Raw genomic sequence first — 25,587 nt, 5'->3', positions numbered from 1 at the left:
TCTTCGATATGGTTATTTACCTACAAAATCATTGCCAGATGACATCCGATGGTAATTGTATGAAGTTTGCAGAGAAGCTGACGAAATGTTAAAACAATCGCGTAGAAGTAAAAATATCACGTTATTATCTGTACCTGTTTCTTATATCCGCGAATTATCGCCGAGTGCCTCGGCATGATTCGGAGTGAATACTCGTTAACTTGTGGCTGCGGAGAAACTTCGAGAACAAAAGAATCTGTAGCCGCGAACTTTGTTGGTTTTGCGTAAGCCGTACTGTACAATTGTTATATCAACAAATAAAGATATTGTTTGGAAATCAGGATTCGACATTCAGCAAGTACGGTGTTTACTTTCATATTGGAATACATTTTCGCGATATAATGTGATCATCAATAATAATGACATAAGTTAATAAGTTGAAATTTAAATATAGCAGTCAACGCCAATCACAGCGATTCGCGGTGTTTTGCGATGATTCAACAGCTGATCTTTATCGCAAGATGGTCGTAGTGAAATCATGGCGGAATCACCACGAATCACCCCCAGAGTGTTATCACGGTGAATCACCGCGATATGCGGTGAATCACCGCGATTTGCCACGTTGGCCCAAACACGGTGATTGGTGATTAAGGCACAAATCGCAGGCCGCGTAGTGCATCACAGTCAATTAACCTACTCACACTTACTATCCTGGGTAAACAGGTTGTCAGTACTAGTCAGTTAACCTACTCACACTTACTATCCTGGGTAAACAGGTTGTCAGTACTTAAGCACTGGTATATACTTATACAGGGTTGTCATTATGATTGTTAACAAAGAATCATTTTGGAATAGTAACCGATTCAGCTGGGGGTCATGGGGGCTGCCTAGGGCCCCTTGTAGGTCCAGGGCAAGGCCGTGGTAGGGGGTTCAAAGGGGCGAAGCCCCCGACCGAACAAACGAATTCTAGACATTTTAGGGACAAAAAACTGCTATTCTCAGAGCATAAAAAGTTCAAATGAGGTCTAAAACGAGTAGAAAAATTTAAGATTTTCACATTTTTAGTATACTGTACAATGTAAAAACATATTATATTGATAGATCTTTGCATGTTCCAATTCTATCCATTACCCGATAATCCAGTATTATTACTATTTCTTTTTTTTTCAAAACCAAATTACGGCCAATATTGACGATGAATGTCGTCCGCCATTTAACGCAAGTGCATATACAAATTGAATTGTGGGATTGGGGAATTCCCATTGAACATGCGTGAATCACCTGAAGCGATTTGAGAGCATTGAGAATCGTTTATATTTAGTAATTACGACAAATCAATGACTCGATCTAAACTGTTACATGTACCTCCTTCCAGAAAAGTTTGCGAAAGTGATAGTGAATATCTGAGAATAAAAACGCGTCTTTCTTTAAATTTTACCGAGTAGATCTACTTTTCATTCCAGATAGTGATATTACTTGTCAGGTCATTCATGCATGTAGACCTTTATGTATGCATAGTTTGGCAATCCCAAAACACGTTATTTACCTGCTTATTACATTATGTGTTATGACCATTTGTATAACAAAATGAATTATTTAATGGAAGTATTTTCAAATGCGTATAATTAATGTTATCCGAAATCATTTTCAGATTTCATTATTAACGGAAAATCAAGAAAATTCTAGCAACAGAGACACATATATCTCGTGTTTTTTATGTACAGATGAAAATCATGCCAAAATTAGACTTCATATATAACATCACGTCATTCTACATCGGGGAAAGCGTGGACTTTAATATTTAGATGCTGAATAACAACTTCGTAGCGCAGAGGTCGCTAATATTTTTTATTTTGGTAGAAAATCGAAAACCATTTTTTAATATGTGGAAACTTTTTCTCTTACTAATAAAACTAGTTAATTATGCACTACAGTGCTACATTCGTTGAGATACGGTCAGTAATAATCTGTGAAATGTACAGCTATTTGATACAGTTTCACTTGGGGTCGGCGTGTATTCGGCTGCCTGAGCGCTGATTGGTTGACGTGCTTACCAAGAAGAATTTGACAGCTGGAAAAATCAATATTGGCCACTCGCTGAGAAATTCTTTGAAAACAGTAGCTCTTAGGCGGAGTTAACAGACTGACCGAATGACCGGGCGTCGCTCTACTATACTACAGTTATTCCTCGTCAATTATTGTTGATTTGCGTGATCAAAACTTCCGATCGCAATTTTAAATATTCAGGAAAAACAACCGATTTTCTGGCGATTTTGACCGATGAATTTGATCTGCAATCGGTTAATAATGACAACCCTGCTTATACTATAACTATGCAGCTTTTTTCCCCTACATAAAATTGGTTTTTTAAAACTGCACCTTTCCCAAAGTGGTTAGGAAAATTGCTGCTATAAGCTGTGTTAATAGAGTTGGCAAGACCTTAAACTGACTTGCTTGTCCGTAAGTGAAAAAAAGCTATTGGCAACTTGCCCTGTTAAGTAATTACACATAAAATTCTATCACATGTTCACTTGTCCATTCATGATCTAGGCAACATGAACGATACAAACAATTGATTTCAACACCCATGTTATTGTCATCAGGATCCAAACTTTTTGCTATTCTGAGAGTATTCTTTGAAAAAAATCGAAGAAAATGCTAATTTTAGATATTCAGCAGACGACATTTTAGCAGAAGACACATTTCCCAGCATGCAAAGTGTTAATGCATGTGTAAAGTGTTGACCCACATTAGCCTTCGCAGTCTGCACTGGTTAATCATGGACACAACTTTCTCTGCCTTTCTGTTTTGCAAATCAGTATGTGCTTAGCTATGCTAAGGACTGTAACTCACTACGATAGGAACGATTACCGCTGCCTGTCTGCACTGCAGACGATGAATGCTTAGGAGCGTCTGCTCTACTACTGCAGTGTGTGTATTTACCAGCTTGTAAGACGACATTGGCCAGTCTAGTGTTTATCATTGAAATCTGTACATATTGGCTGCTTTCAGGGAAAACGGGGCAATGTGCACAAGCTAATCAAGGACGACAACAGCGAACAACTTCAGTGCCTTCAGCGCTTTGATTCGGAACTGTGAACTAGTCCCATTACTGATCCTCTAATCATTACAGTGTGATTTGACATTTCAAGAAGTCTGCCACAGCATTATTTCATGATCTCCAAAGCCATGCAACTTTTTTAACAAGTAAATGTTCTTTAAATACAAAACGTCTTGCAATTTTTGTGCCCCATTGGTGCAAAAAGGTACCATGGGACATTAAAATTAGAAGGCACATGGTACCTTTTTGCACCAATGGGGCGATTAATAAAAAATAACATGGCATTTATATTTAAACACTACATGACCCTATAACATTAACATCATGCCATGGTTCTGAATTTTAGAAACACACTTAGGGATCATAAAAGCAAATGTCAAACCCAAAGACAGTCTTTGAGAATTTTTCTTGAATTTTACTTCAGAGACTCTTTACTGCTAAACATACACCATACACAACCAAGCCCAACTTAAGATGCTTTAGAAAAGTGCATCACTATGTTATAACTGGGAAACCAGTATTATTTGTAAGATACTTATATATTTATGGCAAGAAAGGAGTTTTCAGGGTTTATATTTGTAAAAATAAAATCACAAACTTTTGTTTTACAAATAAATTAAATTTTATGTTAACAATATTTAATATTGATTTACAGTTTTTTAAGTGAAGCAAATATATTAAAGTTTTTTTTTTTTCTTTGTATACTGCCAACCGCTCTTTCGAGCATTATAGGCAGAGGGACATTATCGAGTCCGTTTCCTGGGAAGAACCAGTACTAGGTGTCTATGGAGGAGTTAATGAGAACGCACCCTGAGTGGGGTTCGAACCCACGAACTCCCGATCGCTAGGCGGACACCTCATCCACTACACCACCGCGATCAGTTTATTAAGTGAAGCTTGTACAGTCCAACCCCTACTTCCGGTCACCCCTCATCGCCGGTCACCCCGTGTAGGCGGCCGGTCTGTGCCGCGACCGTCGATAAACACTATATAATGCACCCCTCTTAAGCGGTAACCCCGTTTCTCCGGCCAGCAGCCAGCAATTTTGCATCCCAAATGTTAAATTTCCCCCATATGAGTGGTCACGCCCAAGTAGGTCAGTCATGTACATTAGCAAAATTACACAGACGCAACGGCGAAAAAATCGATACGTACTTCCAGTCTGCGGTTTAGGCTCTGCAGTACTGAAGTGTGATGTGTGATAAACATTTTGACAGCCAGTTTGCAAATTGCAATTAATTAGCGGCAGATTATCGGGTTATCGGGTTAAAAGCAATATGCGACCGTTTGATCTTTTTGTTTCCGCACGTGCAAATATCACCTATTATTACTGGAAAGGAGATTCTTAATTTATAATTAATTATTTGTAGCTCATACTATTTCAAGCACACATTTATGACAATTATCGGCTAATTAAAAGTTAAAAAGAACAACGAAACTTTTAACCGAAATCAACTGATCTACATGTTCTCTGTGCTACAAAGTTTTTATCCAAAAATCAATACACGCATGCTTTCGAACCATGGGTATGGCGTGACATTGTACATTGGTGCATAATCTTCGCGCGCTTTTGTCGGGACAAAGGAAATACATGATGCTAGAATTTGTAAACGTCTCGATAACATTAAACAATCGGGAGTGTGTTTCGGATTACAAATTATTATTCTCATTTGGGAATAAAACAAAACATTTATATTTGTTTTATATTTACAATGATTTCAATATTAATTTTGATAAAACCCTTTATGCTGCGAAAAAATGTTTTTATAATAGTATGCATGAAAAGCACGATTACCAGGAGGATTACACCTGGTTGCTACTACATTGTATCAGTCTCTTAAGTAACTGGCCACGATTTTATCGTGAAGGAGATCACTGTCGGGACCAATTCGTGCGGTAGGTATTCAAAGCCATAAAACTGCAATAAACCGACTAAATTATCGATTTATAGTGACACGGTAGTTATTCACGCATAACTGATTCACATCTGTTCCCATTTTGAGTGCATTGGGGCCATACAACGCGCATTGTGTAAACAATGAATCATGAGAATGATTCTTTTTCATTGACTTGATTCTGATGATGCTGATATTGATGATGATTAGAGAGATGAATAGAATATTTTTTTGAATGAAAATGTTGTCTTATAGCTGATTTTAGAAAGGAAGAAATACAATTATTTTAAGTATATACATTGTTTAGTACATGTACACATATTTACCATTTTGTTTATAAAAAATTGAACAGTTGGCCATGCACTCATCAACTCCAGACTCCCTATGACACAACCCCCTCTTAAGAGGCCACCCCGCTTAAGCAGCCAATTTGGCTGTTTCCCTTGACTGGCTGCTTAAGAGGGGTTGGACTGTATTTAAGAAGTTACTTTTTCTACTTTACTATCTGCTAGGATTTTTTTTGCCTTTTTCAACACTATTTCAGTCATACACTACGCGGCCGTGATTTTTGCCTAAATCACCGACACGCCAGGGTCATTATTTATTTTGGGTGAAAAATCACCCCAATCTCGCGCGTTTCATCACGCTAGGTGGAGCATGATCACCGCGAATGCGATAAATATAATCTCCACGGTGATTCACCGCGTTCCCGGTCAACGTGGTGAAGAACGATTTTCCTACGTTACATGAACATATATAATCTTCACAGAGATTATAGCAATATGGGATAATTAGCAAGTTGGCAGATATAATTGAGTATCCTTTTCAAAATGTCAACATGTATTTTACACCCATGTCCCTGACAGGTTTTTTTGTTTTTTTAAATGCTGCGTGTAAAACAAAACAGTGTTCGCACCTAGCTGTATGATACCGCATCTGGAGGAGTGATAATTGCGTTTTTGATTATGCAATTAACAGTTTGAAGCCATGGAGAACTCATAACTGATTGTAATGTAATCATCGTATTTTTCCGAGTCTCTCAATTCCACGATACATACGTTTCAAATGTCTCATTCACATACATGCAACTTCTTCCATCTTTATCCATTTCTCTATAATCCCGCATATGCCCGATTTCCATTTTAAAAGCGAATTCTGGTTAATATTGACAATAAGAGTCCCATAGAATGTCATACACAAACGTTCGAAATTATCAAATGAATTTCGGCACATGTTTCTATTTAAATATTTGATGAAATAAGCGCCCAATCAGCAGTTGTATTGTACATGCGTAAATCACCTGACACGGTTTGCACGCGTCGTGTACCGCTATTTCGGGTTACAAATTCTAGCCACAAATACATAGTGCAAATGATTTAAATTAATTTCTTTGTTCTCATAAAAAGCGCGCGAAAATTGGCGTGTGTGTATTTATTTGTAAATAAACATTTCATAGTGGGTAAAGCATTGATATCATTAATTTTAATTTCCATTAAAAGTTTCATTGTGAATTTCAACTTAATGACCGGGGTACCTAGTGAAATACTTGGCATTGACATTTCCTCTAAATAAAATATAATAAAAACACACTGTAATGTAACCGTTACGCTGTTTCAGTTCCTTCGTTATTGAAACAATTATTGCATTGTATACTGACTACACACAAATGTCGTGTACAGTTCATAATATTCTTCAACGACCAATAAACAAATTAATTTAAGTTTAGATTTAATGCAACATGGCGGTTTTCAGTAGAACTTTTGTACTTACTAACTTAATTGATAGTGCACATGCTTATCTTACATTTAGGGATCATCAACACGGGTCCTAGCAACTTCCACGGACCATAATACACAGCCCAATGGTTACTTTCAGTAGCACACGTGGTCAGAAACTAACAAGTCGAGTAATAAAGCACAGAGATTATGATCTGAAAAATTGCACAAGAACCGAAATGAAACAGAATGCCACCAAATCAAACGATTCACCGCCTAATTTTAAGTGTAACAAACTATGTTTGAAACATTAAAAATAACGATAATTCAGAATGATCACGGCTTTCATTTTCATAGTATATGCCGTTCACTATGGCTCGAGAAATAGTAAAGACAAACGTTTACTATTGTTCCATCACATTAAAAAATTTACACGCAACTATTCTAGCAGCCAAATCGGGATTGGAGACGCATACATCATCTGAAGCAATGTGTTAATTTAAATTAAGATGCACATGTAAAAGTCATTTTCTGAAAATCGAGACGAAGTGAAAGTATTCATTTTACAAATAAACCATTTGATTTTATTCAAATGGTGGACTTTTTTTTATATTTGTGTCGTCTGTGTATTTTAGCAAGTTTTATGCAAATATATATCGTTTATTTCAACGTTTAAAGCAAGTCTCGTTTCCGAGATTAAACTATGTAAATTTCTTCGATATGGTTATTTACCTACAAAATCATTGCCAGATGACATCCGATGGTAATTGTATGAAGTTTGCAGAGAAGCTGACGAAATGTTAAAACAATCGCGTAGAAGTAAAAATATCACGTTATTATCTGTACCTGTTTCTTATATCCGCGAATTATCGCCGAGTGCCTCGGCATGATTCGGAGTGAATACTCGTTAACTTGTGGCTGCGGAGAAACTTCGAGAACAAAAGAATCTGTAGCCGCGAACTTTGTTGGTTTTGCGTAAGCCGTACTGTACAATTGTTATATCAACAAATAAAGATATTGTTTGGAAATCAGGATTCGACATTCAGCAAGTACGGTGTTTACTTTCATATTGGAATACATTTTCGCGATATAATGTGATCATCAATAATAATGACATAAGTTAATAAGTTGAAATTTAAATATAGCAGTCAACGCCAATCACAGCGATTCGCGGTGTTTTGCGATGATTCAACAGCTGATCTTTATCGCAAGATGGTCGTAGTGAAATCATGGCGGAATCACCACGAATCACCCCCAGAGTGTTATCACGGTGAATCACCGCGATATGCGGTGAATCACCGCGATTTGCCACGTTGGCCCAAACACGGTGATTGGTGATTAAGGCACAAATCGCAGGCCGCGTAGTGCATCACAGTCAATTAACCTACTCACACTTACTATCCTGGGTAAACAGGTTGTCAGTACTAGTCAGTTAACCTACTCACACTTACTATCCTGGGTAAACAGGTTGTCAGTACTTAAGCACTGGTATATACTTATACAGGGTTGTCATTATGATTGTTAACAAAGAATCATTTTGGAATAGTAACCGATTCAGCTGGGGGTCATGGGGGCTGCCTAGGGCCCCTTGTAGGTCCAGGGCAAGGCCGTGGTAGGGGGTTCAAAGGGGCGAAGCCCCCGACCGAACAAACGAATTCTAGACATTTTAGGGACAAAAAACTGCTATTCTCAGAGCATAAAAAGTTCAAATGAGGTCTAAAACGAGTAGAAAAATTTAAGATTTTCACATTTTTAGTATACTGTACAATGTAAAAACATATTATATTGATAGATCTTTGCATGTTCCAATTCTATCCATTACCCGATAATCCAGTATTATTACTATTTCTTTTTTTTTCAAAACCAAATTACGGCCAATATTGACGATGAATGTCGTCCGCCATTTAACGCAAGTGCATATACAAATTGAATTGTGGGATTGGGGAATTCCCATTGAACATGCGTGAATCACCTGAAGCGATTTGAGAGCATTGAGAATCGTTTATATTTAGTAATTACGACAAATCAATGACTCGATCTAAACTGTTACATGTACCTCCTTCCAGAAAAGTTTGCGAAAGTGATAGTGAATATCTGAGAATAAAAACGCGTCTTTCTTTAAATTTTACCGAGTAGATCTACTTTTCATTCCAGATAGTGATATTACTTGTCAGGTCATTCATGCATGTAGACCTTTATGTATGCATAGTTTGGCAATCCCAAAACACGTTATTTACCTGCTTATTACATTATGTGTTATGACCATTTGTATAACAAAATGAATTATTTAATGGAAGTATTTTCAAATGCGTATAATTAATGTTATCCGAAATCATTTTCAGATTTCATTATTAACGGAAAATCAAGAAAATTCTAGCAACAGAGACACATATATCTCGTGTTTTTTATGTACAGATGAAAATCATGCCAAAATTAGACTTCATATATAACATCACGTCATTCTACATCGGGGAAAGCGTGGACTTTAATATTTAGATGCTGAATAACAACTTCGTAGCGCAGAGGTCGCTAATATTTTTTATTTTGGTAGAAAATCGAAAACCATTTTTTAATATGTGGAAACTTTTTCTCTTACTAATAAAACTAGTTAATTATGCACTACAGTGCTACATTCGTTGAGATACGGTCAGTAATAATCTGTGAAATGTACAGCTATTTGATACAGTTTCACTTGGGGTCGGCGTGTATTCGGCTGCCTGAGCGCTGATTGGTTGACGTGCTTACCAAGAAGAATTTGACAGCTGGAAAAATCAATATTGGCCACTCGCTGAGAAATTCTTTGAAAACAGTAGCTCTTAGGCGGAGTTAACAGACTGACCGAATGACCGGGCGTCGCTCTACTATACTACAGTTATTCCTCGTCAATTATTGTTGATTTGCGTGATCAAAACTTCCGATCGCAATTTTAAATATTCAGGAAAAACAACCGATTTTCTGGCGATTTTGACCGATGAATTTGATCTGCAATCGGTTAATAATGACAACCCTGCTTATACTATAACTATGCAGCTTTTTTCCCCTACATAAAATTGGTTTTTTAAAACTGCACCTTTCCCAAAGTGGTTAGGAAAATTGCTGCTATAAGCTGTGTTAATAGAGTTGGCAAGACCTTAAACTGACTTGCTTGTCCGTAAGTGAAAAAAAGCTATTGGCAACTTGCCCTGTTAAGTAATTACACATAAAATTCTATCACATGTTCACTTGTCCATTCATGATCTAGGCAACATGAACGATACAAACAATTGATTTCAACACCCATGTTATTGTCATCAGGATCCAAACTTTTTGCTATTCTGAGAGTATTCTTTGAAAAAAATCGAAGAAAATGCTAATTTTAGATATTCAGCAGACGACATTTTAGCAGAAGACACATTTCCCAGCATGCAAAGTGTTAATGCATGTGTAAAGTGTTGACCCACATTAGCCTTCGCAGTCTGCACTGGTTAATCATGGACACAACTTTCTCTGCCTTTCTGTTTTGCAAATCAGTATGTGCTTAGCTATGCTAAGGACTGTAACTCACTACGATAGGAACGATTACCGCTGCCTGTCTGCACTGCAGACGATGAATGCTTAGGAGCGTCTGCTCTACTACTGCAGTGTGTGTATTTACCAGCTTGTAAGACGACATTGGCCAGTCTAGTGTTTATCATTGAAATCTGTACATATTGGCTGCTTTCAGGGAAAACGGGGCAATGTGCACAAGCTAATCAAGGACGACAACAGCGAACAACTTCAGTGCCTTCAGCGCTTTGATTCGGAACTGTGAACTAGTCCCATTACTGATCCTCTAATCATTACAGTGTGATTTGACATTTCAAGAAGTCTGCCACAGCATTATTTCATGATCTCCAAAGCCATGCAACTTTTTTAACAAGTAAATGTTCTTTAAATACAAAACGTCTTGCAATTTTTGTGCCCCATTGGTGCAAAAAGGTACCATGGGACATTAAAATTAGAAGGCACATGGTACCTTTTTGCACCAATGGGGCGATTAATAAAAAATAACATGGCATTTATATTTAAACACTACATGACCCTATAACATTAACATCATGCCATGGTTCTGAATTTTAGAAACACACTTAGGGATCATAAAAGCAAATGTCAAACCCAAAGACAGTCTTTGAGAATTTTTCTTGAATTTTACTTCAGAGACTCTTTACTGCTAAACATACACCATACACAACCAAGCCCAACTTAAGATGCTTTAGAAAAGTGCATCACTATGTTATAACTGGGAAACCAGTATTATTTGTAAGATACTTATATATTTATGGCAAGAAAGGAGTTTTCAGGGTTTATATTTGTAAAAATAAAATCACAAACTTTTGTTTTACAAATAAATTAAATTTTATGTTAACAATATTTAATATTGATTTACAGTTTTTTAAGTGAAGCAAATATATTAAAGTTTTTTTTTTTTCTTTGTATACTGCCAACCGCTCTTTCGAGCATTATAGGCAGAGGGACATTATCGAGTCCGTTTCCTGGGAAGAACCAGTACTAGGTGTCTATGGAGGAGTTAATGAGAACGCACCCTGAGTGGGGTTCGAACCCACGAACTCCCGATCGCTAGGCGGACACCTCATCCACTACACCACCGCGATCAGTTTATTAAGTGAAGCTTGTACAGTCCAACCCCTACTTCCGGTCACCCCTCATCGCCGGTCACCCCGTGTAGGCGGCCGGTCTGTGCCGCGACCGTCGATAAACACTATATAATGCACCCCTCTTAAGCGGTAACCCCGTTTCTCCGGCCAGCAGCCAGCAATTTTGCATCCCAAATGTTAAATTTCCCCCATATGAGTGGTCACGCCCAAGTAGGTCAGTCATGTACATTAGCAAAATTACACAGACGCAACGGCGAAAAAATCGATACGTACTTCCAGTCTGCGGTTTAGGCTCTGCAGTACTGAAGTGTGATGTGTGATAAACATTTTGACAGCCAGTTTGCAAATTGCAATTAATTAGCGGCAGATTATCGGGTTATCGGGTTAAAAGCAATATGCGACCGTTTGATCTTTTTGTTTCCGCACGTGCAAATATCACCTATTATTACTGGAAAGGAGATTCTTAATTTATAATTAATTATTTGTAGCTCATACTATTTCAAGCACACATTTATGACAATTATCGGCTAATTAAAAGTTAAAAAGAACAACGAAACTTTTAACCGAAATCAACTGATCTACATGTTCTCTGTGCTACAAAGTTTTTATCCAAAAATCAATACACGCATGCTTTCGAACCATGGGTATGGCGTGACATTGTACATTGGTGCATAATCTTCGCGCGCTTTTGTCGGGACAAAGGAAATACATGATGCTAGAATTTGTAAACGTCTCGATAACATTAAACAATCGGGAGTGTGTTTCGGATTACAAATTATTATTCTCATTTGGGAATAAAACAAAACATTTATATTTGTTTTATATTTACAATGATTTCAATATTAATTTTGATAAAACCCTTTATGCTGCGAAAAAATGTTTTTATAATAGTATGCATGAAAAGCACGATTACCAGGAGGATTACACCTGGTTGCTACTACATTGTATCAGTCTCTTAAGTAACTGGCCACGATTTTATCGTGAAGGAGATCACTGTCGGGACCAATTCGTGCGGTAGGTATTCAAAGCCATAAAACTGCAATAAACCGACTAAATTATCGATTTATAGTGACACGGTAGTTATTCACGCATAACTGATTCACATCTGTTCCCATTTTGAGTGCATTGGGGCCATACAACGCGCATTGTGTAAACAATGAATCATGAGAATGATTCTTTTTCATTGACTTGATTCTGATGATGCTGATATTGATGATGATTAGAGAGATGAATAGAATATTTTTTTGAATGAAAATGTTGTCTTATAGCTGATTTTAGAAAGGAAGAAATACAATTATTTTAAGTATATACATTGTTTAGTACATGTACACATATTTACCATTTTGTTTATAAAAAATTGAACAGTTGGCCATGCACTCATCAACTCCAGACTCCCTATGACACAACCCCCTCTTAAGAGGCCACCCCGCTTAAGCAGCCAATTTGGCTGTTTCCCTTGACTGGCTGCTTAAGAGGGGTTGGACTGTATTTAAGAAGTTACTTTTTCTACTTTACTATCTGCTAGGATTTTTTTTGCCTTTTTCAACACTATTTCAGTCATACACTACGCGGCCGTGATTTTTGCCTAAATCACCGACACGCCAGGGTCATTATTTATTTTGGGTGAAAAATCACCCCAATCTCGCGCGTTTCATCACGCTAGGTGGAGCATGATCACCGCGAATGCGATAAATATAATCTCCACGGTGATTCACCGCGTTCCCGGTCAACGTGGTGAAGAACGATTTTCCTACGTTACATGAACATATATAATCTTCACAGAGATTATAGCAATATGGGATAATTAGCAAGTTGGCAGATATAATTGAGTATCCTTTTCAAAATGTCAACATGTATTTTACACCCATGTCCCTGACAGGTTTTTTTGTTTTTTTAAATGCTGCGTGTAAAACAAAACAGTGTTCGCACCTAGCTGTATGATACCGCATCTGGAGGAGTGATAATTGCGTTTTTGATTATGCAATTAACAGTTTGAAGCCATGGAGAACTCATAACTGATTGTAATGTAATCATCGTATTTTTCCGAGTCTCTCAATTCCACGATACATACGTTTCAAATGTCTCATTCACATACATGCAACTTCTTCCATCTTTATCCATTTCTCTATAATCCCGCATATGCCCGATTTCCATTTTAAAAGCGAATTCTGGTTAATATTGACAATAAGAGTCCCATAGAATGTCATACACAAACGTTTTTCTATTATTTGACCTAGTTTTTGACCTAGTGACCTAGTTTTTTTACCCCAGATGACCCAAATACAATCCCAACCCAGACTTCATCAAGATAAACATTCTGACCAAATTTCATAAAGATTGGATGAAAACTGCGACCTCTTTTGTCTACACAAGGTTCTTCTATTAGTTGACCTAGTTTTTGACCTTGTGACCTAGTTTTTGACCCCAGATGACCCAAATACAATCCCAACCCATATTTTTATCAATATAAACATTCTGACCAAATTTCATAAAGATTGGATGAAAACTGTGACCTCTACTGTCTACACAAACAAATTGTTGACAGACGCACGCACGCACATACGGACGCCGGACACCACACGGTCACATAAGCTCAACATGTCACTTCGTGACAGGTGAGCTAAATAGTTGTGTGACCAATCTTAACACAAGTTTAACAGGGCTTTGACTTCTTTAGCAATGACATTATAAAGACCCCTTCCCCAAAGAGAAGAGCCCCTTTCACTAAGGGAATTTCTTTAAAATGATGCAATTTTCCCCAGATGTCAAGCTTACTTTCTTCGCCTTGTTCAGTTTTGTCGAGAACTTTTTCCACACAAAATAAGGTCAGGAGGCCCTTTCCCAAAATCAAGAAAAAAAGCCCTGAGTTATGTGGCAAAGGCCGGGGATCAAACCAGCCATATCTGGTACAAAGTCCAGCACCCTTCCAACTGAGCTAACTCACCAGTAAATACCGCTTTAGGTTCCTTTTCGAAATTCTTTTACAACCCTGGGAAATTTGTAATTGTTCTTCAATTGGGAAAGTGCCTTTTACCTGTACTTTACAAAGGACAAAGTCGCTGTTATAACACCTACCTGCCGATGTCCTTAGGGAGATATGAGAGTGACACATCATTTAGACCAAGTCTCGTCAGGTTCCGTAACTGTGTAATCCCAGCAGGCAGGCTGAAGAATGAGAAAGTTTAGGTCTGAAATGCTTGAAGCAAATGCTGATAAAAGTGATAACAATTTTCTATCATCTCCTGAAAAAGTTGTTAATGGAAAATTGACTACATCATTGTTTGTGGTCTATTTTCTTAATTCAATGGAAGTGCAAGGTGGAGCTGTGTCGCTCCTGGCAAATGTCAATTGTTATTGTCTGTTTGGAAATATGGAAGTTCTAAACAACACATTTCAAATAGTTTTATCCGAAACTGCTGACAAATTCATTAAAAAAAACAAGAAATGTGTTTGTCAGAAACACTATGTCCCCTTCTGCGCCTCTTTGACTTTATTATTTTTAATTTTTTTACCTTTGACCTTTGACCTTGAAGGATGACCTTGGCCTTGACCTTCCACCACTCAAAATGTGCAGCTCAATGAGATACACATGCATGCCTAATATGAAGTCGCTATTTTCAATATTCCAAAATTTATGGCAAATGTTAAAGTTTGACCAACAGACCAACGTACAGACCAACAGATCGGGCAAAAACAATATGTCCCCCACTATAGTGGTGGGGGACATAAAAATTCTCTCCCACCAACCCCCTGTTCTTCCTACACACAAAATTCAAATTAGAAAAATGTGTTTGTCAGAAACACTATGTCCCCTTCTGCACCGCTTTGAATTATCTATTTTTTTGTTTGACCTTTGACCTTGAAGGATGACCTTGACCTTTCACCACTCAAAATGTGCGGCACCATGAGATACACATGCTTGCCAAATATCAAGTTGGTATCTTCAATATTGCCAAAGTATTCATAAAATGAGTGATTTTGGCCACATATACTTGACCTCTGACCTTGAAGGATGACCTTGACCTTTCACCACTCAAAATGTGCGGCTCCATGATATACATGCATGCCAAATATCAAGTTGGTATCTTCAATATTGCCAAAGTATTCATAAAATGAGAGATTTTGGCCACATATTTTTGACCTCTGACCATGAAGGATGACCTTTACCGTGACCTTTCACCACTCAAAATGTGCTGCTCCATGAGATACACATGCATGCCAAATATCAAGTTGCTATCTTCAATATTGCAAAAGTATTCAAAAAATGAGCGATTTTGGCCACATATATTTGACCTCTGACCTTGAAGGATGACCTTTACCTTGACCTTTTACCAATCAAAATGTGCAGCTCCATGAGATACACATGCATGCTAAATATCAAGTTGCTATCTTCAAAAGTAAAAAAGTAATGGCCAATGTTAGTCTTTTTTGGAAGGACGGACAGACTGACTGAAATACTGACAGACAGTTCAACTGCTATATGCCACCCTACCGGGAGCATAAAAATTATTTTTTGGGGTGGGGGGTGGGGGAGGTATAGTGTGAGGGTGTGGTGGTGGTCATTTATTAGATGATTTTTAAATAAAAAAATGGGGGGGGGGATTGAGGGGGGGAGGAGGGGGGCGGCGTGGGGGATGGTTTGGGTGGAGTCTATTGTGGTATGTCAGGTAAGAGATGTTTTGTCAAAGTATCAATCGAATCTAATCATAAATAAAGAAGTAATGGCAATTTTAGCAAAATTTAATAATTTTACCTTGAGAGTCATTCAAAGGTCAAGGTAAAATTCAACTTGCCAGGTACAGTAACCTCATGATAGAATGAAAGTATTTGAAGTTTGAAAGCAATAGCCTTGATACTTAAGAAGTAAAGTGGATCGAAACACAAAATGTAACCATATATTCAAAGTTACTTAGTCAAAAAAGGGCCATAATTCCGTAAAAATGACAACCAGAGTTATGCAACTTGTCCCCTTATGATAGTTTGCAAGTGTTCCATGTATGAAAGCAATATCTATGATACTTTAGGGGTAAAGTGGACCAAAACACAAAACTTTCAAGTATAAAGGGCCCATAATTCCATCAAAATGCCAGAGTTACATAACTTTGCCTGCACAGTCCCCTTATGATAGTTAGTAAGTGTTGCAAGTATGAAGGCAATAGCTTTGATACTTTAGGAAAAAAGTGGACCTAAACACAAAACTTAACCAAATTTTCAATTTTCTTAGTATAAAAAGGGCATATAATTATGTCAAAATAACAGTCAGAGTTACATTACTTTGCCTGCACAGTCCCCTTATCATAGTTAATAAGTGTTGCAAGTATGAAAGCAATAGCTTTGATACTTAAGGAATAAAATGGACCTAAACACAAAACCAAAATATTCAATTTTCTAAGTATAAAAAGGGCACATAATTCTGTCAAAAAAGCAAGCCAGAGTTATCTAACTTTGCAACCCAGTCCCCTCATGATAGTAAGTAAGTGTACCAAGTTTGAATGCAATAGCATTGATACTTTATGAGAAAAGTGGGCCTAAATGCAAAACTTAACAGGACGCCGACGCCAAGGTGATGACAATAGCTCTTTTTTTTTTTCAAAAAATAGATGAGCTAATAATGAAGGTTAAGCCAAAACGAATGTCTCAAGCTCTAATATTGCACCATTTCAGCAAGAATAAAAATAAAAGTTACACTTACGGGACAACAAGCGGGTTACTACTGATGTCCAAGACTTGAAGATTTTTGCAGAATTTGATGTTTTCTGGAATCTCACCGATATCTGAAAGTAAAAAGATGTTGACAGTATTTTGAAAAATGTGACAATAATAAAAGCCATGTCTATCACACATTGCATATCAGTTTCAGGGGTTTTTCAGCACTGTCTGCGCCTCTGGACAACGGAGGCACTCCCAAAGCAAACGGACCCGATCCCAAACCGAAATTATAAAAAAAAATCCCAATTTCAAAAAAAAAAAAAAAAAAAAAAAAAAATTTTTTTTTTTTTTAAGAATGAAGTGTCTTATAACTTGTGTGACTAACCAGTGTTTGTTTTGGTCAAAAATATTTGCTATAAGGTTTTGACTGTTCAATTCTTATCACAGAGTGTAACTGTAACTGAAGAACAAAACTGCAGTAATTGAATTAACGTTGGACATGCCCAATATTGCATCTGTTTACATGAAGAAGACAAAATAACCAAATAAAAACAAATTTATTTGTTAAACCACTGAATTATTTAAGCATGATTAATTCACAAGTTTTTCCCAAATGAGCCGTTTCATCGAAGCAAAAATTCCCAAAATGACCAATTTTGTCGATAAAAAATTCCCAATTTGGTCAGACTCCTTTTCCCAAAATAGGCAGAAAAACCCCTGAGTTTTTTTTTTGTTTTTTTTAAAGACTTGCACATCGTGTCATCATCAGGTTCACAATATCTGCTCAAGAACAGACCTGCAAAGCAGCTAAATGTCAGCTGGACTTCGATATAATAGCACACTAAAGTCAAATTATATTTACCCAGCAGTTTCTGTTGCCCAACTGAGAGAAGTACTGGTACCATACCAACTGGGAAAAATAAGGGTGAAAAAACGTGAAAAAAAGAAAATTGGCATTGTAAAATCTTTATATTGGGAATTATGGAACTTTTACACTGCTTGGTATAAATTGCACAAACCAATTCAAATATTATTCTCCAATTGATCCCGTATTTTTTTCCAAGAGATATCGCTATCAGTGCACGCTGATTACTCATACAAATTGGCTTATGAAAAGCAATGCCAATTATGACAATCTTGTATAAACGGTGATTTTTTGGCCCAAAATTACAGCCTCTTACAGGCTTCTTCCAAACGGCCAAAAGTTTTTTTTCCCCAAAAATGTAACCAACATTTTCCCCAATAAAGTTAATTACTGGTTTCTGAGTTTATTACACAGGGTAATAAATTAGTACGACTTTAAAATATGAATTTTAAAACGCTATTTAACATGTTCTTATAAACCATTGGAATACTCTTATTTATAATCATATTAATAATGTTTAAATTTTCCCATTTTCATGGTTTATCACGCTAATTTTCAAAATCAAAAAGGCACAGGCTGTAAAATATCAAGCCAAAAAATCACTAATAAATGGATTTGTACAGACTGAGTGGATGTCTTCAGTTTAACCTGTATAAACTTATTCAGAGTATTTATTGACCAGCTGCTACATAAATAAATGATTGAGCTATTAACCTAATTGACAAAAGCTGTTACAACAGTAATCAAGTTCATAAACGGATTATGTGGGTATGTGATGTACTGCTTGACTAACTGCAGCCACAATTGAATATTCACTCCAGTTAAACTATAATTTAAATTGTTATTTAAAGTTAATAGAAATGATTATCGAGACAATCAGCTTAAAAATAAACAATATTTCTTTTAAAGATATTCTGCGTATATATCCTGACTTTGAAATAAAGGTAAAACATTTAATATTGTCTTGTATTGTAATTGTATTGTGAACTTGTGTTCTTTATTAACTTCATAGTCACACATCCACCTCATAAAATAATTGCAATGAAGTGCACATAATTATATTAAACTACATAATAGTGTTGGTAGCTACAAATTTTAGGCCATCCTTAAAAAATTGTTTGTTTGGCATAACCCGACCCAGGTAAATTTTGGTGGGTAGGTAGGTAGGGATTTTATTTTTTTAGTATTTTTTTTTTCTGACATTGAACTCTGACATATACCAAACTGAAAGGTAATTAACAAATAAAGCTCTAAGTCTTCTGCCTCTGGTAAAGATTCTTCTGCACCGTCCGTGTCACCGCATGTGTATTCATAAGTCTATTTTTTCTATAAAGAACTTCGAAAATATAATATAATCGACGAAAAATATTTTTACCTGAAAACGACAGTCCAAAAAATTGTACGCATTTTGCACATGAAATAAAATGTGCATATTATTTGACTACAGAAAATGAAAACAAGTAACCTAGCAAATACGTAATTAATATACTATTTGGTTGACATATTACTTTACAATAGCATAGTTTGTGAGTAAAAAAACAACAAAGTAATTATAACATTTTAATTTCAATCAAGAACAGAAAGGTGCAACATCTTCCACATGTAACTAATTATTTAATTATCATCCTTTCATTCAGATCGATAGATGGTAGAAATTTGTAAAGTAATCAGCTTAAAAATAATTTATTGAGTGTTACGCTTCTTTTCATTTGCTTTTTTTTATACGACTTTTGCCATCGGCCGTTATATTGTAGGCAGACGACAATATCAACTGTGTATTTCATTATCTTGGCATAAATGACCAAATATAACCGGATAGTGAACTCAATGTTGATTGGCCAGCTACCATATGCGCTTCAAATTGTTCATGAAAACAAACAGAAAAATAGTTTTAAAAAACACTCCGGCTTAAAATGGCGGATGTTTTCATAGAAATTAAACGAGATTTAAGCATATTCGCTAATTATATTTTTCTTGAGCCAAATTCGCTATACTTTCTTAAATGGCGAACGACAGCGCGAGCCCTGTAATAGTGAGCATTTATTCCAATAATAACACGTTCGCAATGCTCGCGCTGTCATTCGCCATTTGAGTCATTTGCGAAAATATTGAGAATTTGGCACAAGAAAAATCTAAATTGCGAAAATCTAGTAAAATTTCGTTGAAAACATCCGCCATTTTAATCCGGACTGGTTTTCTATATTTGTCTCTTTGTTTCAATGAAAGTGTTTGCAATTCGAACAGTTAACGAAACCCAGTCTGTACCCAATTAGAAATTGCTTGACCTTATTGTTAATGAAGTGCAAATGGTAGCTGGCCAATTAGCATTGAGCTCCCTTACACATGACATGACGTTGTCGAATGAAACGTGAGGACAGGTGGAGCTATCGGATAATATTGGGTCATTCATACGCAGATGTTGTATAATTTGAATACACATTTAATATCGCCATCTGCCTCCAAAATAGCGACCGGTCGGAAAGTCGTATAAAGAGATAAGCAAATGAAACAAAAACGTGACAATACCCGTCAATAAATATTTCTAAGCTGACCACTTTTTATCTTTCTACCAAATATTTACCGATCTGAATTAAAGAGTGATTATTAAATAATTAGTTATATGGCGATAATATTACACATCTCTGCCGATTGCTGAATTGAATTGAACGGTTATAATTAATTAATTTGTTAATTTACTCCCAAACTATCCTGAACGACAGCAGCGTATTTTAATAAAAGGGATACGAGAAAAACAGGAGCGGTTTAATTGTATTTAAAGTCTAATTAATCGCATATGCATATGTCAAATAAATAGGCGACTCAAATAATTCCGGTACGCGTTTTGTTCATTGCTATTCTAGATATCCTTGAAAGAGCATTGAATTAAATGACGCAAATAACCGAAAAGGATAAAAATCGGAAAGGAAAAATTGAGCGGAAAGAATTTTCGGCGAGCAGAAAAAAAATTTGGGGGAAGTAACAAAAAAAAATTCAGTCGGGCCGATTTTAGTGGGTCGGTCGAGTTATGCCAAACAAAAGAATTTTTAAGGATGGCCTTACTATGTGAGGTCACATAATGTGTCCTCACATTTCTTATAATGACTTTATTTCTTCTTCATCAAAACATATGGTATAATATTGATATTTCACTTAGACCCAGTTTTCTTTCGACATATTCAAATAACACAGTAACATCAGCGTCATGCGAAAATTGGTCTTATGGCGTATGCGGCCAGGGCAGCTCAAGCCCCACCTAGTCATGGGTTTTCCTCTATAAAAAAGAATGCACGGCTTTATGGTATCTCCAGAGTATCCTCCTCAGTATGCATATCCAGACAATACTGTCAGGATGCGCAGGCTTGTCTGGAGCTACGCTGGCAGCATATTGCATAAGACCCATTTTCGCATGATGGGGGTCTTTAAAATCTAATTGCATCTTGTAAATGGAATGTCAAACCACGATTCTTTCCGATTTTATATAAGTAACACTGTGTTATTTATAGCAAACTGGCAAATGTCAGTAGCCTATTCTGGCTTGCAGGAAAGATTTTCAGACAGACTGTTAATTTGATTTTTTTGCTCACAAATACTTTAAAATTGATAACTTAGTGTTGTCTGATGCATTTTATTTAGAAAAAAAATAATTTTGGAAGCCTTCAATTGGAATTTTTAAAACAGAAATTGTGAGAAAAAATTCCCTAATGGGAAAGTGTTGTTTTACGGTAATTTATAATTTTGCGGTATTATATAAAGGAAAAAAATCGCTGAGGCAGCACTGCTTTAATGCATTTCTTCTGATATAATTAGCATCTTCTTGTCCACATTCGTGAAGGATTACTGACTTCATGTAAACAAACCCTGTGTGAAATGCCATTCATCAAAAGTGGATTTTGCCTCTTGCATCACAGCTAAATGTTAACCCTTTGCATGCTGGGAAATTTGTCGTCTGCTAAAATGTCGTCTGCTGAATTTTTAAAATTAGCAGTTTCTTCGTTTTTTTTCAAAGAATACTATCAGAATAGCAAACAGTTTGGATCCTGATGAGACGCCACGTTCTGTGGCGTCTCATCTGGATCCAAACTGTTTGCAAAGGCCTTCAAAATACGGTTCCCGCACTGAAAGGGTTAACAACCTATGATCTAAGCCTAAGACATGTAAACTAGGCTTCTACACCATACATGTAATGTTAGTGTACATGTGTTTTTCTAGACCTCTCACTGTTAAATTGCCTCTGGAATGGCCTACAGTTGAAAATCCTGTCTGATTATGATAAGATTATTACATCTGCTTTACTTGCATACATGAATATAATTTATAAAACCTAAATAGGGATCGTGAATTAGATTGAAACCACACAAATACAGATTAGAGAAAATTGTGTCTGCGATTTTTTCATTTATTATCCATTTTTAAGATCTAGAAATAATTAGTACATGTATATGCAAGCAAGTATGTTCATTGCAGACAATTTTCTCCATATTGTTAAATGCATACATTTGAGTAGTTTTTTTATTATATTAAGTGTCATTTTATCAATTGTATATTTAATGTACACACATAATACTAATAGTATTAGTTCTCAGATTTCCCCCGAAAAGGCATGGGCATATGTGAATGTCAGAGTTTTTCACAATAATGTGAATGGGGCCGGGTTTTTTTGGATTGAGAAAAATCGTGCCTTTATGACTTAAATTGCGACACATTGTGTGGTTGTGTAGTAAAATTTGTAGCTACCAACACTATTATGTGTTGTTGATTTTTGGCTAATAAATGCTGTAAAATTAAGCATAAAAGTGATATTGATATGACATTTATTAAAGATAACTTACAGAGCTCCATGTGAGGTGAACTTAATGTTGATACCTATTAAAAAAATATATTGTTTTTTTTTTTGTTTTTTGTTTTGTTGGGGAAAAATACATCCTTTTTAACTGGGAATGGGTCCTTTTACAGGCCCAAAATTTAAACGGAAAAAAAACACTGAATGTGCTTGTCAGTTGTGGTATTACGTACCAAGCAATAGAAAATACACCCAAATTACCAATTAAAAGATCCCACAACACAAATTTATCCACATTCAGGGTTTGTTGCACTTATTTTTCCCAATTGGACTGGTATCTGTACTTTTCCAAATCGGGAAAAATAAATGCTGTGCTGGAACCCTACATTTAGGCCTAGCTGGAGCACTGCATTTACCATGTCAAGTCTGTATCTCTGCTCACAACATGTTATCAGTAGTAACACTAAATTTATAATAAAGATCAATTAATTATTTAACTGTTTCACTAACACACACACACAAATATTCAATACAGCCGAATGTTTGACATAACCTGACAGTGATGGAAATTAGCAGAGACCGATTCTATCCTCTAGAATTAACAGAACACTTTCAAGAGAAGACAGCCCAATTTGGTAAGCAGAATTGACTTGGAATCCAGGTCAATTCATTTTGGGTCCATTCTGCATATATCCTATTCGCCCTCGGTCTGTTCACCCTATGTTTTCTTGTCATATAAGGAGAGAAAATGACTTTAAATTTACAAATTAATCAATCGTAGTCATTTGAATAATTACTCAATTGAGTATGTTATCTCTTATCACCTCTTACCATATTATCCAATAAAAAGAAAAGTGTCATTTAAAAGGCCCAACAGGGTGAATGTCTTGACAAAATCTGATTCTGACCAAAAAAAGTATAAGGGTCAATTGTCCCAAATTTGAAATCAAGAAAATTAGGCCTTAGTCTGGGGCCGCAGGTCCCCAGCTGTGATTAAGGCCCCCCTTCTGAGCCCTTAATTATTGTACTTTTTACAGTCTTTCCATTTGAAATTTCAAGTATTATGAACAAGACCATCTGTATCACAACATGTGTATTCATCTTTGTATACTTTTTTTAATAAATAACGCAGAACATTAATTCAAATTTAAGAAAAATATTGTATCTGAAAACTATGTTAGCATTTCTTTTCGCCAAACAAACCAATAGCGATTGAATATTTCAGCTGGCGATTAAAATTTATCATGTAAATGAACATGGAGATTGTAAAAAAAATCAGTTTTTTTCTAAAAGTGTTTTAATACAGTAAAACCTGAGAACAGCGGTCAGTCAAGGGAAATGATCAAAGTGACCGTTGTCCACAGGTGACCGTTGAATTCGGATCACAATTTTAAGATGGTTTATCAGTTGGTAGTATTACTACGTCGTTACCCCACCCAGTCGTTTGCATACAGTGTAAAACAAAGGATCATTGCTGTTAACTAAGCTTAATAACAGAATTAACTTACGTGTGTAGATTGAATAATATGGAATAATATTTTATAGATTGATTTATTTTCATATTGTTAAACTAAAGCAATGACTTTATCAACGCTGGTATAATTCTTTACTCATGCAGCTCGTTCATTCAGTAAATAAAGCTTGTCATGTGCCTTTGACGTCACTTCCGTGCAAGTCTAAAAAGCGGATTCGCTGTCATAAACCGATAGTAAGGTGTAATTGTACCGTTCTAATTCAAAGAAAAAGCCGCAAAAAAATGTTAAAAATTTATTCGTAAGCAAACATCACACAAAAAGCATTTTAATTCAACAACCTCATACAAAATACAAGCATTCTGCACTCATTCTTTATTTAAAATAAACATCTTGCGTACATCCAACACAGAGCTCACTTGCTATAACACGCAAACTTTTTCCAGATTCAAACAGTTTCAAACACTTGACTTGCTCCTCTAATGTGAGGAACTTACGTTTACCACTTCTTGTTATTCCGTGAATTATTATTCCGATTGCTTTTAAAAGTGTTGTGTAGGCTAAAAAGCTCTTGTAAAGAATGATCCGAAAATGTTATTTTCAAATCGATACTCAATGTTGTAAGTAAAATCAGGGGTGTGATCGAGGCAAAGTCAGAGGGGAGGAAAATTCTGTCGACTGATTTTGACTACGCGAATGACGCACATAACGCAATGACAATCCTTAAAACAGACATTAAAATAAACAACTTTTTGAACTTCATAACAATATTTCTTTATAAAAACCTGTTAAACTTCACATTTAACATACTGAGGCCTAAATTAAAATTGAGTTTGTTTGCCCTTTACCGACCGACCCACTTTTTACCCCCCGACCCAAAAATTTTTATTGCGATTTCTGAAAACTTATTTTTTTTATTTTCGTTTTTTTCGACGATGATAAAAGAGCCGAAAGCAATATTTATTCATGCGCGTATTTATATCCCTGTCTATTATTATCGCCCCTGACCGATCTAGGTCGCTCCGATGGTTGGAATTTCATGCGCCCCAGAATAGACAGTAATGCAAGCGTCTATAACCAGCATCGCGATTGGCGGTGTTCCGTGAAAATGGCCGAACGACATCATACTTAACCATTGGTTCGCGAAAGTAGTCGGACATATACGAGTTTACGTTCGTTGTACACATGTTGTTAACGTGATCCAAGATGGCCGACAATTAAAAGAAATAACGATGCTCAGCGAGAACAAATAACTATCGAATTTACGACGGACATCATATAATTAGTATAGATTAATGAAAAGAGCGTGTCATCCTACGATTGAGCATAGGTTTTAGATACAAATAAAACTCTCTTTTTTTTGCAAATGTATGAACTGAATGTCACAGAACAAGTGATGAAGTGTTTGAATATTGGAATGCAGTCTACTCGCAAAGAAAAATACATATAACAGTTACAGGATTTTTTTTGTCGAAAATGCAAAATAAAAGACAAACATGATTTGATTTATATGCAAGTGGATCTGTGTTTAATCAGA

At 36.2% G+C, this 25,587-nt stretch overlaps 1 protein-coding gene across 15 annotated transcripts in view; it reads right to left on the bottom strand.

The window, feature by feature from the left end:
* The window catches only part of LOC127847241 (protein scribble homolog), a 147,989-nt gene that overhangs the window by 110,630 nt on the left and 11,772 nt on the right, over positions 1–25,587 (bottom strand). For all 15 annotated transcript variants that reach the window (XM_052378993.1, XM_052379000.1, XM_052378994.1 and 12 more), the window contains exons 3-4: positions 16,977–17,058; positions 14,360–14,449 (exon numbers count right to left, since the gene is read on the bottom strand). In XM_052378993.1, the coding sequence (XP_052234953.1) occupies positions 14,360–14,449; positions 16,977–17,058 (172 nt within the window). The remainder of the gene's footprint in view (positions 1–14,359; positions 14,450–16,976; positions 17,059–25,587) is intronic.

This window comes from Dreissena polymorpha, chromosome 10, assembly GCF_020536995.1.
Source record: "Dreissena polymorpha isolate Duluth1 chromosome 10, UMN_Dpol_1.0, whole genome shotgun sequence".
NCBI classification, from domain to species: Eukaryota; Metazoa; Mollusca; class Bivalvia; order Myida; family Dreissenidae; genus Dreissena; species Dreissena polymorpha.
Note: the sequence above shows the minus strand (reverse complement) of the source record. Positions and strands in the feature narration are given on the sequence as shown.